Source organism: Falco punctatus, assembly GCF_963210335.1.
Source record: "Falco punctatus genome assembly, chromosome: Z".
NCBI lineage: Eukaryota > Metazoa > Chordata > Aves > Falconiformes > Falconidae > Falco > Falco punctatus.
The window spans coordinates 54,441,803-54,458,524 of record NC_137586.1 but is presented as its reverse complement, the minus strand read 5'-3'; the positions used below and the strand labels follow the sequence as shown (position 1 = coordinate 54,458,524).

The 16,722-nt window shown below is 37.9% G+C and overlaps 1 protein-coding gene across 2 annotated transcripts in view; it reads right to left on the bottom strand.

Moving 5' to 3' along the window:
- Positions 1–16,722, bottom strand: part of GAK (cyclin G associated kinase) — a 77,013-nt gene that overhangs the window by 42,093 nt on the left and 18,198 nt on the right. For both annotated transcript variants that reach the window (XM_080371717.1, XM_080371718.1), the window contains exons 6-11: positions 16,255–16,380; positions 15,043–15,132; positions 10,266–10,401; positions 9,022–9,134; positions 8,343–8,454; positions 6,014–6,137 (exon numbers count right to left, since the gene is read on the bottom strand). In XM_080371717.1, the coding sequence (XP_080227843.1) occupies positions 6,014–6,137; positions 8,343–8,454; positions 9,022–9,134; positions 10,266–10,401; positions 15,043–15,132; positions 16,255–16,380 (701 nt within the window). The remainder of the gene's footprint in view (positions 1–6,013; positions 6,138–8,342; positions 8,455–9,021; positions 9,135–10,265; positions 10,402–15,042; positions 15,133–16,254; positions 16,381–16,722) is intronic.

Below are 16,722 nucleotides of genomic sequence, written 5' to 3'. Positions count from 1 at the left end.
ATTCTAATGATATCAGCTTTCTTTGACAGCAAGGTAAAGAACCACCTAATACGATAGCCTGAGAACAAAGAACCATCAGCACTTTGATGCTATATGCTCAGGTTAAGGAGCAACTTGAAACAGAAGTACAGAACTATTAAGAGAAAAAAACAATTATAGTCCTCACACCCATTCCCTTGAGAACACTTTCAGAGACTGACTTCTTGCTAGCAACACCACTCAATTCAGCTTTGCTTTTTACATCTGTGTAAACTGAAATGCAACATTATTAGAAGCATGGATCTCACCATACATACACTTCTCGAAAAGTGCAGCTTTGGACGTCAACAACAGAGCACAGCCAATTCAAGCTTGATGTCCTGCAGGAAAAAAATCTGTATGCCTGTTACAGCTGAAAAAGCTTTAGAATGGTTGTGCTGCCTTAATTAAAACGTAGCTGCTAAACTGTGAAATCAACACAAGTCTCCTAAAACACATGAAATTGTCCCTGAATTACTATTCCTTGTACTTTATTCTGAAGATTTCAGAACTATTCCAGTAGTTAAGACTTGAACACAAGGTACTCTTTTTAGTGGAGTGTTTCATGTCAGATTGGCAACTGAGATTGCTTTAAATGGCAGGGAGGTGGGAAAGAAAAAAAAAGGGATATTCTTCACACTGGTAAGTAATCCCACACCAAGATACAGTCCTGTAACTAAGAATCAGGAATAAGGACTTTCTTTTCATGTTGTTAACAGCAGACATTTAATTTACATAGTGATGTTGCTGGCAGGTGTTAGCAGCAGAACACGCAAACAAATCAAGAGACTGCACAGAGGGTTTCTGGCTTGTGATCCATACGGAAAACTGTGTGCTTTTTAAGGCTCTAATTAAGCTAGACAGGACAGTAAGTTATGATGCCAATATTTAGTCACTTTTCTGATGATATCAGGCTACTACAAGTTTTTAGTGAGAAGTCTAGTGGAAAATGTAGCAAACAAGATATGAATTCTCATTTTGCGGAATAAATACCTCAACCAAATCATAAGTTTTAATTAAATGTTAAAAACTTTTCACTGTGTAAATGGTTGGTGTCATCAGCCTTGCCAGAGAACAGCTGCACTTAAAGACCACAACTAATAGTAAACAAAAGACCATTCCAGCAAATTAAGAACAATTAAGTTAAAATTAACAATTCACAAAATAAACTAATTAGCATGCACCACAAAATTCTACAACAGCATATAGTTACCTTGTATTACTAACAGCTGCAGATGGGAAAGAATAAATGACAAAACTAACCAGCACAGCTACAATGTGAGCACACAGTTATCTTCAGTTAAATAATGCTCTTAACACCAAAAAATCTTCCTCCAGACATCTCTACACTCATAAGAGTAGAAAAACATCTATTCATTAGCTAAATACCACCATTTTAACAGCTTATTTTCTAAAAGCCAGGAAGAAACATAGCATTGAAATTCACATAAATCTGTTCCCACTTGATTTTGCTTCATAAAACTGAATTAATCATTCAACTACTTAGTGCCACACAGATGCATGAAACAAAACATTAATGCAGCATCAAATCAGAAAGAAAGTCACCTTAGGAGCAAAGGAAGCTAGCAATAAAAGAGCTAATTGTTCCCTAGATTACTAGATCATAGACTCTTCAGTGAAGGAGACTGTTCTCACACACCAAAACAAGACTGATCATAAGTTTTGCATGCTGCTTTCGATACCAGTGAAGATTGGATACTTAAAACATTTAGATACGTTTTTTGGCAGGGCATCTGTAACCCATGTGGATGCAGGTATCACTAAGCTAAAAGCTGGTTAAGGGCACAGCAGCATCACAAGCAAGAGATGGATAAGCTGAACAGAGGTATGTTGAGGCTGCAGACTGAGTTGTCAGCCATACACAGGTACATCTGCTGGAACCAAGTTCCCTTGCATAGAGACACTCCTGTGCCAGTATCACGCTCCTCCAAAGAGCAGGGTATATCTGGTCAAAGCGTGTATACACCCTAGTACTTCCCTTTAGGTCAGTTGGTATCAAAGGAGGGCAGAACCTCTGTTGCTCTGTGTTCTCTCTCATGTAGCTATAAACTGCTTCTGCCTGACCTGAATCTGCAACAGAGGTTGTGACACCTGCAAGTGAGGTGGCCTTGGGGACAATCAAGACAGCCCTCATTCACTCTCCTGTTTCTAGTAGCCTGTGACATATGTTTCAGTTTTCAGACTTCATTACTTATTAGAATAAACAAGAGACCAAAATTTGAATTAAGATAAAGGCAGCTATGGAGGAGAAGAAAAAAAAATTTTTGTAGCAACTACACAATACTAACTCTTCCACTGTAGTTTGGATTCAGTAAGAAGTCTGTCCGCAGGTAAAGGAAGTAACTCCACAACTCAGAAAAGCAACAGTAAGTAGGAAACAGGGAGCCTGCCTAATGAGATGACTCCAACACAAGAAGTGCTTAAGTGTGGCGGGGAAAATGCATGACAAGGAAGAGAATGTCTGCTTCTCGTGTTGGTTGAAGAATTTTGGAAAGGCAGTCAAGAGTACAACAGTAAAGAAATATTCTCACATCCCTGATGGTATCGGCTGTAGCCACAGCACAAGTTTGCAAAGGCAGAGGATGACTATAACAGAAAAAGCTATGTCCTATTGTAGATGTGAACAAAAGCATTAACACTTGGATTGGTTAAAGCATAAATAATTTAAGAATGCACAAGCCCAGTGGTGGGACTCTCAGCAGCATGGTGAATGTTAAATGCTAAAGACCTGAGGCTACCTTAACTATTACATTAAATATATATCATTAAGTATTGCTTACATTAATTCATGTTTTGCCATTTCAGTGAACTGTTAAATACAGTTAAGATTCAAAATACAAAACGGACTTATCAAGGAATGAAAATTACAGAACAAAGAGCCACTGAAGAATATTGGCAAATTACAAGTGGACAGTTTCTCTTTCGGTATTGATTAAGTATTATCTGGAAATTAAGTAGTGAAGTAACTGGTTCTTATTAGCGTAATTATGTACTTGGTGTGTTCCCTCCTTTTCTTTCACTCCCCAACCAAACAACTAAATTTACTCAGATAACACAAGAATACAAAAAGGCAGTTGTATGAAGACAGAGGGTCCTCCAATTAAACAAAAATCTGAGTTTCACATACCCTGTCAGAGATGATGTGCACAAGTCACTTGAATACAAACCCTTATTTAATCAGCTTAATCCAAAACATCTGGTGAGGGACTGATCTCTTCATGATGAATCTTGGGACTTAACACACACTGACAATCCTCTGTCAATCCATCACAGCCCATGGAAGTGCTATTTTCCCCATCAGCTGGAAAAGCCCTGTGGTTCTTTGATCAAATTCGGATATTACAATACTCTCAAGCCATTAAGAGGTACAAACCAAAACCTGGTCAGTTCTAGCGAATATCCACATGACTAATTAATACAAACAAGATGTAAAAATAATGAGCTTTTCTTTGACTAATATTTGATAAGTTCCGCAAGACACGAACTGTCTCCAACAGTACTTGCATTCCTGACAGAGGCTCAACCGCTACCACAAAGGAAACAGTCACGCCAGAAAGTTTGAAGCAGCATAGAGGATTCTAGCAGTTCCTTACGTTCCATACAAATTTAAGGCATACCTGATCCTGCTACAGGGCTCTGTGCAGGACTCTAGAGACTCAAGTTCCATCTCAATCATACTTTCCCATCTTTGCCAAAAACGATTCTAACTCAAATGCCAAGCATATAGTTAAGCTGCAGAACACCAACTAGAAATTCAGAAGTAGCATAGTAGAAACTTCAAGACAGACGCAAGACTTATTTGGGGCAGTTACTATAATCTAAGCAAACAATTGCAGAGAAGAGCATGTGAACTGAACCGCATCTTTTCAGACAGCAAATAGTCACTGTCCCATACTTCAGAAGCTGCCACATGATCTCTGCAGATGCATCTGGATGTACAGTTACCATTTTATTCTTTGCACGCTACACCTACTACAGAACCAAAGGAAACCACACAGACCAAAAACCCACACACCCCTGTTAGGCAAGAGAAATAAAAATAAGGTACAGGCACAAAGTAAACCATTCCATATTAAAAAGTCAATTTTAGACAGTCCTAATCCACCACTATGAAAGTATGGGGAAAATGGCACAAGATTAAATTTAAAAAAGTAATTAAACTTCCAGTGTCCTTTAAGGAAGTAACCGCTTGCAAGAGTGGGAAGAGGAACTTCTTCACACGTAACTGACTGATGGAGGCACAATAATCCAGAAAGTCATGTGAAGACAAGAGCACAAGAATGTGAAGTATAGGAATACTTCAGAAGCATATAGTGCACAATCAAAATACAGTATCAGAGTAAGAACTAAAAGAGGAACACAGGCATGGGAGAGCAGGGCTTACAACTGTCAAAGGTAGAGAAGAATTTAAATGTTATCTGTCCCAAAGGATGAAAAGTAATTTCTCCACTGTGAGCCTCAAATCTAAGCAAAACCGGCAGAATTTAAGACAAAGAATTTAAGTACCTTTGAGTTTATAAATAGTAGAGCTGTCAAAGGCAAGGAATCTGCAGAATATTTCCATGTTTTACCACACAGTAAATTTCATTTAACAAGATACCACAAAAGGAACAGAAGTAGGACTGAAGACCAGTTCCACAGAAGGTAGCAGGTACAAGAAGGTAAAGAACAGAAGCCTGCAAGACAGCACAGTCAAAGAAATAAAATGGAGAGTAGTTGCTTAAAAGTTGTAGCTCATCATGTTACTTCATACATGGAATTCCTACAGTTCTGCTAAGCTGTTAACAAGTCACCATTTTTCATCATGCAAAAGTTCACTCCCCTTGTACACCTCCCTGTTTTCTCTTGAGTCAGTGTGGTTTAGTGTGGTTTCCACAGAGTGAAAAGTTTGATGCTACTGTGCCAGTTGCTTCTGTAGAAAGCTTAAGGACAAACCAAAGCTGCACAGCCTTTAAAAAAAATACAGGACCTGGCCTTTCTAAGCCAAGCATAGGAAATTTAAACAGACTTAAGTGTAAGAGCAAACCCCTAAAAATGCACTTGAAGTTGCTACAGAGGTGCAAGATCTACAGGTCTAACTTATATGACCATTACAAACATTTTAGAGCAGCATTATGAACAAATTATATTCAGTCACAGAAAAACACAATGCAAGCAATAGATTTCAGAAACCATAGTGCAGTATCCCAATTAAAGGGCCACAAATACTACAGTGATGGATAAGGTTCAGTATTCCTTAGGAGGTATTCAGTAGTGACTTACCTGCTCTTCCTAGAATGAAGAAAAATGTTTTACACTGCGTAAAATTTTATTATTAAAAATTTATAAATCATACATATTGATCAATATTGATCATACAGAGGTACTAGAACATTTGGAATGGGACTGCAAGTCTGATTAGAAAAAAATAATCACACACTAGGTATGCGAGTACACATACATCAAAACAGGAGAGTATTGTTCTATGCAATACAGTGCAGATCCTCTGCCTTGAGGGCACAGGATTTGACCTGAAAACTAACCAAAAGAGCTCACACAGTATTTCCCCGCAGTTTTTCTTCTCACCTCCATTCCCTTTATTTGTACCTTTCACCACTCCATCTTTCTTATTTCCTCTCTTATTTATGGAGGCCCTATCTATTAATTCAATTCATTCATTTTGAATCATGATAGTCCTGTTCCACACCTCTCCACCCTGCTCCAGCCCCACCTGCTCGTATCTCTCCCCAGCTTTCAGTATCTAAAATACAGCAGGGAAATTAGTACTAATGGACAGGCTTTTGCACCCATTCTCATTTCTAGTATATGACTGCTATAGTAACTTTTGTATTAATATAATTCATAGTATCTTTGGGCTAGCTACTAGAGCTCATACTTGGAAAAGTATGCTGAATCTTATCACTTCTGGAGTAAGCTCCTGACCCTTCATTTAGAAATCTTACCAGCAGAACTTGGTTTTTGGTTTTTTACTCACTTGGCCACAGACTGGATAACTTTAGAAGATGTATCCTTAATATTAGTGAAAAATCGCTCTGTTCCACCCCTCAGAATATCAAAGAACCCTCCATAAGTCTGGTCACATTCCGCAACGGTCAGGCCTAGAGTAGTTGAATAAAAATAATTGTACTTTAAGTCATATCCTGGAACGGGCTCCATACTAAAGCAAGTTGCCTACAAAGCTGGAAGTGAATGCACATACAGCCTATGCCTTGCTGTAAGGCTCACAGTTCTGAAGCTCGCCTTCATTATGACCTATGCAAAAAACAATACCTCCTGTGGTCAGGAGGTACCAGCAAACTACTAACACATTTTTAATAAACTGTCTGCATTTAAAAGAAAACAAAGTAAATAATTTCTTAAAGTCAAGCATTTATTTCATATTGCCAGTGAAGCAAAATACTGTATTTTTTTTAGCATTAGTCTCTTAAAGTGCAGCTTATTATTAGCAAATGCACTCAGGCACCCCCAGCTGACGCAGTTTAATGATTTAATGCAGGACTTCAAAAGCAGCTGGTATAATTAAGTTTACTTCTGAAGCACAACATCCCAGCTAGCACAGCACCCCAGCATAACATCCCTATTAATATGACTGTATACAACAGTACTTATTCTTGCACAAAACAGATGGCCAGACAGTCTTTTGACTATAATCCTATTAGGAAGCTGGATTCTTCCACAGGAACTGATACACCGATAACATTACTGCAACAAATATTAACCAATTTTAAGTTTCCCTGGAACATTAATATCCTTTGTCTCATTGGCAATTCAGCACAAGGAGTATCAAGAAAAAAATATCAAGCTGGAAGGAAAGTTGAATACAGTATGAAATATTCCCTCAGTATCTTTTACTTAACTGAAATGTTCTACATTAATATATATTAAGATGCGTGCAGAAATTGCCTTTTAAGAAAAAATCAGATGCAAATAAGCTTATCAAGCTTCTAATTTTCTTTTTTTATTTTAAATGAAGTGCAGGTATTTTCACCTAAATGAAGTGTAGAATACCTGTTTTTCCAGAATAGGTATATCAGCCTTCAATTGTCTTTCTAGAGACATGTTTTGGTTGACTCAATTTATTACTGCTACTCAAACTACCATTTTACAGTTTTCTTAGATGAAACCACACCTTCTCACCGCTGATGTCCTACGGTGCAACCATCTTCTGAAGTCCTCCCTGCACAATCCTCCCATAATTAGCTGGGCTCAAAGCAGTACCAGCTATGTACAGAAAGTACTGACTCGATAGCCAACAAACTGAGTTTAGGCTGTTGCTTTTTCCCTTTTAGTTTTGTCACTTCCTAAAGGCTCATGTCTCACAGCCTCAATAGCTTGAGTCTTTGATCACTCTATCGGATGAACTTCAAACTATTGCAAGGGGTCACAAATCTTTTTGGCAGGGGAGAGAGGAGAAGAGAGGGGTAGATCCTCGATGCTTACAGAGTAATTTTTTCCTTATACAGGCTTTCTGCAGGCTCGAAGAAATACATGTCAGGTCCATGACTACTTAGCATTAATGAACTACTGTGGTCCATAACCAAAATCCCTACAACTGCTTCTGTTTCTTTACTGGACTACCTCGACTGTTAGACACCAAGCCTGTTTTAGCATACAGTTATACCAAAAGCCACAGAATGGCTACTATCTTTAAGTTTTAACCTATCTGATGTTAAGTAGCATTTATTGGAAAACAAAGACAACTGTCATTTTCTTACACCGAAGAACCAATATTGTGCACAAACTCAGGATATGTAGTGATTTCAGTAACTTCTGCCACAAAGTAACATGGTTTCAGTTAAGACACAGCAATAAGATTTATTTTTTTAAAGAGAAATGTAAACTCTCAAATTCTCTTTAAACAAGACACTTACAAGTATCACCGCCTCACTGAACTGGAAGTTTTGGATTTAAAATAAGCCATTTTTGTTGGTTTGTCATAACCTGAAGACTACTTTCTCTATAGCTTTTGTTCTTAAGAACATTATTGCTTATTGTATCCACCACCCCCCTCAAGTTTTAGCTCACTTATTTCAACTCTCCCACATCTACAGGTTGACAATGCATTTTAGTTTCAATTTTACATAGGAAACCAGATTTTAACTTGCCCAGCAATGAAATTGAGAAATTCAGATATGCATGTATCTATGTACAACCAAACCCTGCAAAAAAATTAAAACAAGGTTAGAAACAATGATATAAATGCAAAATAGCTAGTACTTGTGCAAAATGTCTAAAATCCTCAAATTTTTTTTTTCACATAGAAGATACACATTTACAAAGATGATGTCTTTTACTGCACTCACCTGCATTGTACATGTTGTTGAGCTGTCCTGCAGGCTTGGAGCTCTGTGAAATGGAGGTCACTGATGTCCGAGGCTGAGCATTGTTTCCATAGCCTCCATTCTGTTCCAGGAGCTGAGAACATTAATATTCACTGTGAGTATTTTCTGGCCAATTCAGCCAACTTCTTATGCTTTGTAATTTACTACTTCTTGGTGAGAACAAGCAAGCTGAACCTCAGCAGAAACCAGGAAGTTAAGAAACACTAACTGATTAACTTGCAGTGTTGTGCAAATTAAATATCGAACAGAAGACACCTAAGTGGGTTTCGAGTTCCTATAGGCATGGTCTTCATATACTAGATTTTTCTGTGCAAGTTCATTATGATTGAATGCAGCGTGTCACACAGAACTTGCACATCAAAGAATGACCCAGTATATGAGAAGTTTTTCAACAAGAAGTAAGAACAACTAGTTTCCTTTGATGTCATGCAAGCTCTGTGCTTTAAAAGGCATATTTTCAAAGATCCTACAAGTGATACAGATCAATTCACAGTTGAATTCCAAAACAAATGAGTGTGAAGTTTACAGAAGACTAAGGAACAGGGGATCTGCTCTGACATGTTACTAAACTCACACTCACTAGATAAGAAAGGAGAGAAAGGAGGCCTAATCAATAATACTCCTTATAAGGCATCTTTACCTCTGTGATGGGGGATTTAGGATTCACATTCCTAGCTGCTGCAATCTCCTGCAGTTGATTCACAAGTTCAGTGATTGACAGTCTCTCCTCTGGGTTCACCTTTAAAGTGGATCCTAAAAAAGGAGATTCAGACAATGTAACAGAAACCCTTCAGAACTTTTCTCCCATACATAATTATTTCTTCAATGCGCTCCAGTGCAATAAGCAATCAAACACATGAACAGAGTGGAGGAACTGCTACATCTATATCAAAGTATCATTGCCATAACAGGTATCCATGAAAAAACATCATTTAGTGTAGAAGAATGGCTGCAGAAGCGTGGCCTTAGAATCTCTGAAGATCTGCACAATCCAGGCCTGGTATTAGAATAGGCCTGTAATCAGAATTGTACTGAAGTTGCTGTGCTGAAGACAACAAGAAAGGTAGCCTTGAGCTGTTCTTGAATCCTGAGACTAAATTATGTTGTGCCAACAGGCCATGGCTGTAACAAGCTACAGCTGCTGGGAAAGCAGGTGCAGGGCCAAGAAAGATGGGGACCAGTATGGGAAAATAGGGAGTAACAAACTACAAGGCTGAAGCACAGCAACACAATTACCTACATGGATAGAATGCTTATTTTAGTCATGATAATTAGGGGTGTGAGAACCGCGCACGTTTAGAGACTACTAACCAATTATATTTCTGCTTTACGAATATGCATGTGTATCAGTTCTATATAAGTAGTGCTAGAAACTAATAAAGTTGAGCAAGATGCATAACTCATATTGAGCGTCTTCTTGACTCCGGCGAACCCTTCTTCCAACAGTTTAGGACTCAGAGTATTTCTAACAATATACTTTAGGATCAGTCAATGAACAACCTCAAAAGTAACTTTATATCCAATACTGTTGGAGCTGGAGACATATTTCTGGCACTGTAATTAAATTTTCCAGTTATCTATTTGAAATTTAAAGAAAATAGTTCTAAAGCAAATTCAAGGAAACTATATCAAAACACTAGTTGCTCCTACGGACTAATTCAGATCCTAATCAAGACAAGCCACAGCACTAAAACAACCAAAAGTTTCACTTACAATTCCCAGATTTATAGATAATGGATTAAAATTTTTAATAGAACATGAGGTTGTTGAAGTTAACCTTTTTCACTATAAAAGGTCAATAACATTTAAGTATCAATAACACAACATTGTCAATAATGAGATCTATGCATAAAGATATCAAATTAAATAAGACTGTAAACTTACGAATGAGATCATGAAACACAGAATAGCGGGTGTCATTTTGTGGGAAGACATATTTCCCATTCACTATGCGAAGCTTCGCTCCATCTTCGAATGGATGTTGCCTAAAGCACAGCAAGTACAGGATACAGCCCAGAGCCTACACAGAGATAAAGGCAGAAACATTTCATAGAATCATGAAATTATTTAGGCTGGAAAAAAAACCTTAATATAGAGTCCAACTATTAACTGCCAAGTCCATCACTAAACCAGGTCTCTAAATGCAACATCTACACGTATCTTAAATACCTCAAAGGATGGAGACTCAGCACTTCCCTGGGCAGCCTGTTCCAATGCTATCGTAATAAGCAATTTGAATTTCCCCTGGCACAACCTGAGGCTGTTTCCTTCTGTCCTGTCGCTTGTTACCTGGGAGAAGATACCTACCCCACTTGCCTACAACTGCCTGAAAGGCAGCTGTAGAGAGCAACAAGGTCTCCCCTCAATCTCCTTTCCTCCAGACTACACAACCCCAAGGATTAAGAAACACCTTATCCTGTACCTCTCTACACCTTATGTTGTGTCCCATGACAGATAGCATCGTGGTCCTACAGGAAGCTGGTAGGTCTCCACAGCCATGGACAAAAGGAGCTCTGCAGCATCCACCTTCTTTCTGTGAAACTTATCACAGAATGAACAGAGTTTATAAATGCAAATTTTCTGATTCATGAACCCACTGGCTTGTTCTTCTTCTTGTTTGTGCTGTGTTTAATTCAGGCAATGATATTTAAAGCAGAATTTTAGACTATGGAATTGATTAAGCTTCCTAATACTGCCTGCAAATCACAGTTTTCCACCAACTGCTGATTCATGCAACTCTATGTATATTCCCAGTGCTTTAGACATCAGCTTCGTAGGCTTTTAGAAATAATTAGTATTGATGTTTCTCTGAGGACAGAACACTAAGTGAAACATTCATTTGTTTGGCATGTCAATTAGAGAACTCCAAGCAGCAGTACTGCTACTAAATAGGTTTGTGGGGTTTTCAGGTTCAGGGATTCTTCTATTCCTGCCTCTAAAAATCCATTTTATGAATTTCTCAGTATAGAAAAAATTACTAGTCTTACAACACTGAACATGTTCAAGACCAGGATTTTTCTTACAAAAAGTCTCAGAAGTTTTATTTCATATCTTCATCCTGTGCTTCAAGAAGACTAATATTATTTGTGGGGACAGAATTTGGTCTTTTGTGTTTCTAACTCAGATGCATTCTGCTATGCAATCCACCAACTAAGTATAAATCAGTTTAAGTGACACTAGGGTGACAACATCATCTCTAAAAGACTTGCTTTCGTAAAGATTTGAAGAAAATAAGCCTGAACTGACAGCCCCTTTATTCCCTACAGTCAGAAGGCAATTCTTGTACAAAATTTAAGATCATTTTCAGACAAGTTCATACAAGCCTCAAAAATCACAGAACTGGGACTACCACTTTCTGGGAGCTCTGAAATTCCTTGGTATGCCCAAACCCAAGACCTGTGCAACCTGACAAGGGAACAGGCACCAAAGCTAGAAGTCAGTTTGAACTCTAATCTGTGAATAGTCCAGGTGTTACAGATTAATTAGGATAATCTCATCTGTTACTTAAGCAAAAGTTTATATATATATTTTTCATATAAATTAACATATGAAATATACTGGCAGAGATACACTATTGTAGTATAACCATCTCCATCTGACCTGTAAAAGTTTAACAATAAAGCATCCAATACCTCCAAGAAAATGTTTGCACAACAGAATTCCTCCTCAAAGTTTATGCTGAACCCTGTCTTAGCTGCTTGACCATATGGGCTTCTACAGCACCCACAAATAAAAAAAGCCAGTGAATATGTTAGTTAAGCAATCTGCTCACTATCTCCAGTCCTCTACATGGACCACCTCCAACTGTCCTTGGCTGTCAATTTATCCCAAGAACAGTTTCAAAGATTTGAATGTTATTAAAATCTCAAAGGTTTAAGATTTAGTTACTCCAGAACACTTACCAAGTCTCTCAATCCAAGGCCAGAAATAAACTGTATATATTAATTCTGTATTATTGTATAGCAAGTATATTTTGTCAGTCTGTTGACAAAAAGCTCTCCGTAGCGTATACACCGAGGCATCATATAGTCCACATTAATTAAAATCCAGCAGGGGAGTACAGGAAATACCACCTACTCTGTTACGGAAATGCCTGTTTACAAGTATGTAAAGCAGATCATAATTTAGTTGGGAGGAATGAAACTACTCCCTGCGCACCATGCACATCAGAAGACAGCAGCCACAGAGGAAAGCACAAGGGCAATCAGCTGAGCACACAGAAAGTGAAAAGACCACTTAGATTTTATCTTTAGTTTAATTGCTAGAGAATGTTTTTAATTCCATCAGCTTCATCTGTCATTTAGGACTGTAACAGTGATACATTTAGAATATTTTAAACACCAGTTGGGATTCCATGTGGCTAAAAGGCAATTCCAGTTGCAGCAAGGCAATTTCTCAAAGCCAACATCATGCACATAGCCTCAGCACCAATACACTTAAGAGAAGGGCCCATTATCTGTAGATGTTGCTCAAAAGCTGCATCTATACATCTACTGTAGTCCATCTACAGAAGCTACCTGGATCAGTCTGACACTCACGTGCCAGCACATAGAAAAGCAGCATGACAGAGTGACCAAACATAACTAGGAATTACTTTTTGACCTGCTGCTGGGCCTTCATGAGCAGCTAATTTAACCTTTCCTTAAGGGGACAGTGGGGTTGGGTGTGTGTGTGTGGTTCTAGTAATGTTTGGCGTTGGCAGGGGTGCTTGAAACAAATCAAAATTCTGTTATTTTTCCACTGACCAGCTTCAGGCAATAATGAGCACACTTCAAATGATGAGAAATTCTACAATATAGCTGCAGGATGACACACAGGTATTACAGCAAAGTACTTTCTGCATAGAATTAAAGTACATGAAATCTAAAGAGATCATTCGGCTCCTGCAGAATTGAAACCTGCAAGGTGTCTCACACTGATCAGAACAATTTTTTACCAGATATTGATAAGGATAACCTAACTTTGAAATTAACACACGCTGAAATTATTCCAAAGCACAAATTTCTGAAAAAGCAAAGAAGTGCAAGAGTGGGAGTACACAAAAGGCCTTTCAAGCCAAAAGACAATGTCAATGAAGAAGAATCTTCATGCCAAGGTAAAGCCTGTCATTTTAGTGAAATTCAGTTGAATTTCAGTTCCACAGAACTTCAGAAACCACATTAATTTGGAAAAAATGGAACTAAAGTTATTTGAGTTTAGTGTTTATTTTCTGAAGATCTCTAGACTTAGGTAGGAAGTGTACAGAAAGCAGCTGACTGAGCCTAAGGACCTCTGCTCTTACAACCACTATCTAACCACATTCCCACTGTGGCATCTATGTGGTTGATAACTAACGTTTCATCTATGCCACTGTTCTAAGAAAGGTATTTCTATCTCCTTTATGCTTTCAAGCCCACACAGTGGCAAGCACACAGTCCTTACAACCATGAGTGTTACTCACCCTAACTGCTCTCTTCTTGAAAACTACTTTGTTTATCCTAATCACAAACCACACAACCAGTGATGCTTCCTGAGACAGCGCCATATTCTATTGCCAAATACTTTGCATGTTTTCACTGAACCCAGAGTGCAAAGGAAAAAACACAGAACAACATGTTCCAATAAAGGCATGGTAGATGGAACAGCTCTTCCAAAGATACAGCAGGAGACAACCACTACGTTAATTCTAATGGATACAGAGTCCTTTAAACAAAAAATAAACTGCAAACTGCCCTTCCAAGTGTGGTTTTTGTTAAGTGCATTTGTAGCATTGTGTTTAACTGGATGTAATATTGGCTCAGACTGCCAGCATTTAACACATGCAAAGCAGCCAAATGGACAGAAAAATGTATTTTTCCTGGTGCTTCTTCACATATCAGAAGAAAACCGCTAACAGCTTTTGTAGTGGAATAAGAGTTTCCACAACATCTTGTAACTAAACTGAATGAAGTTCTGTGATTCCTAACAAAAACTTTTAAAGCACCAGTATTTGTCTTTTGACACGCTCCCAATGCAGACAACAGCTGAACATCTTGACACCTGCCTGTATGAAAAATATGCAATAAACAAAGTCCCTAACCACAAAGTCACTGGGCAGTACCTCTGTACTATTACAGTGTTACACAACTGGAAAAAGGTACAATTGAAGATTTAAATATTTACCTTTAATTTTAGCTACAGATTTTTAGTGAATGTTAACAGCTTATCATGCTCCCTACACAAAGCATGAATGATTTCTGCATCATTCTCATCCTTCCTACCTGTCAGTATTTTATCTAGATTCAGTACCTAGACATAACCATTCTGAACCCAGCAACAGGCTGTCTCACTCATGGCAGCACATGAAAAGCAAGAATCTGAATCTAAGGACTGTAAGTATTCTGCCTCTATGGCAGCAAGTTCCAACTAGGCAACAGCTCTACTGAATGTCAAATTTGTTGAGCAATGTCTCTCATAGTGGAAGTCAAGCTAAATCTGAGAGAAAATCTCAAATATGACATCTCGTTCTTTTAATACTTAGATACACAGTTCATACTATTCAAGTTTTATTTTGACATGATAGTCTATTCTATGTTTATGAAGGTGCTTTTATTTATTTAATAAGCAAATTAACATGAAGATGGCAAAATCAGTTTCACTATGACATAAGCAGCTATGATACAGCAAGAGAAAAATTTCTTACCCAAATGTCCTGTTTTTCACCAATTGGAAAATTTGAATACAAGTCTATCATTTCTGGTGTCCTGTACATTGGCGTTGTATTCCTTGTGATCTGCAGAAAACAGAATTGCTTGAAACCAATTTGCATAATAAGTTCTAACTGCATTCAACCACGGAAACAGTCTTAACTTTGAAAATTGATTACAGAAATACTTGTCAAGGCAGAAGCCATCAACTGAATCCTGGAAAAGTCACAATAGCTTTGATTTAGAGGCCAGATAAAGATGTTAGTACTCAAATAACACTGTGATATTCAAGAGTCCTTCCAAAGTGTAAAGCACAAAGTAAAATGACAGTTCTTCATGAAGGAAAAAAAGCAGTATGAATATAAAGAACAAAAATCAACAATAAAACAAGAAGTGAATTCATGCTCCAGTGTGTATTTCTCACTTCCTCATCACATTTAATGACAGTGCAGACACATCCAAAGAGTTAAGCCATGCTCTCAAGCATCCTTGAAGAGACCTTTTCTACCATTTTCTGGCATAGATTATACAAGACAGTGGTACAACACCATCATTTCTTCTCCAGAAACTGTTGGATTGCTCTCTAAGGACGCTGGATTCAAAAACAAACAGAGTTTACAAAGACTTACGATATCACAAGTTGCACACAATTTGAAGTGACTGTATTTTGCTATACTTGAAAGTCTGAATCCAGTTGATGTAATACATGAGATTTACCAGCATTACTGTCAACTCTAAGAACAAATGCACTTTGCAATATTACACTGCATGCCTGACACCACCACTGTAGTCCTAAAGGCACTGCAATACTGCATATTCAAATCCTGCTGAGCAGACTTGCCACCTCTTTATATATCATTAAACTGAGAAAAACAGATGAGAATGTGAGAATCACTTTGGCATAACCAATTTTTGACTTCCTGTTAAGAGTGCAATCAGAATAAACTCTAGTAAACCCTTCTGCTTTCACACGAGATTGCAGAATGGACACTGCTCAAGTTGAAGTAGTGTTTGTATATGCAGTACAGAACACAAGCTGTGATTGTCTCCAGTCAGTGTTTAAACTCTGGCAACACAAATACAAAACCAAAACTTTATGAATGGAAACAATCTTCAGTTGCCTTTGAAGTCCCATGAATCTGTATCAGATTAAGAGCAACAGTTAAATGAATCCACTGTTGATATTAATTACATAAAAACAGTCTCACCTCTTCTTCAACCAGTGCTCTCTTTAGTGCAGACCAGTTGTAGTCAGGATAGTAAGCTATAGTTGTAGCACTACCGAAGTCACAAAGTTTAATTGTTCCTTGGTTACTAATAAGCAAGTTTTCCACCTTCAAAAAGAGGTAGAATAACAAATTAAAGATGTCTTTATTTTTATTTTTCTACACTAACACACATGCTTTTAAACACCAACTCACTTGTGCATATATATAAAAAAAATATACTCACTTTAGCCCAGAGAGTTTTCAGACTGTGCTGTAGATTTATATGGTAGCAATACAGCCAGTTTTTTTAAAAGCAGCACCAAAGCCACTATGAGCAGAAAATAAACCCCAGGGAAAAAAAATCGTTTTGTTAGTGCCTAAGAGGCCAGTTTTTCAGAGGACCACTTGTAGAAGCAGTGTCTTGGGATCCAAATATTTTCATGCATAAAAACTGAACACTGTTAGCTT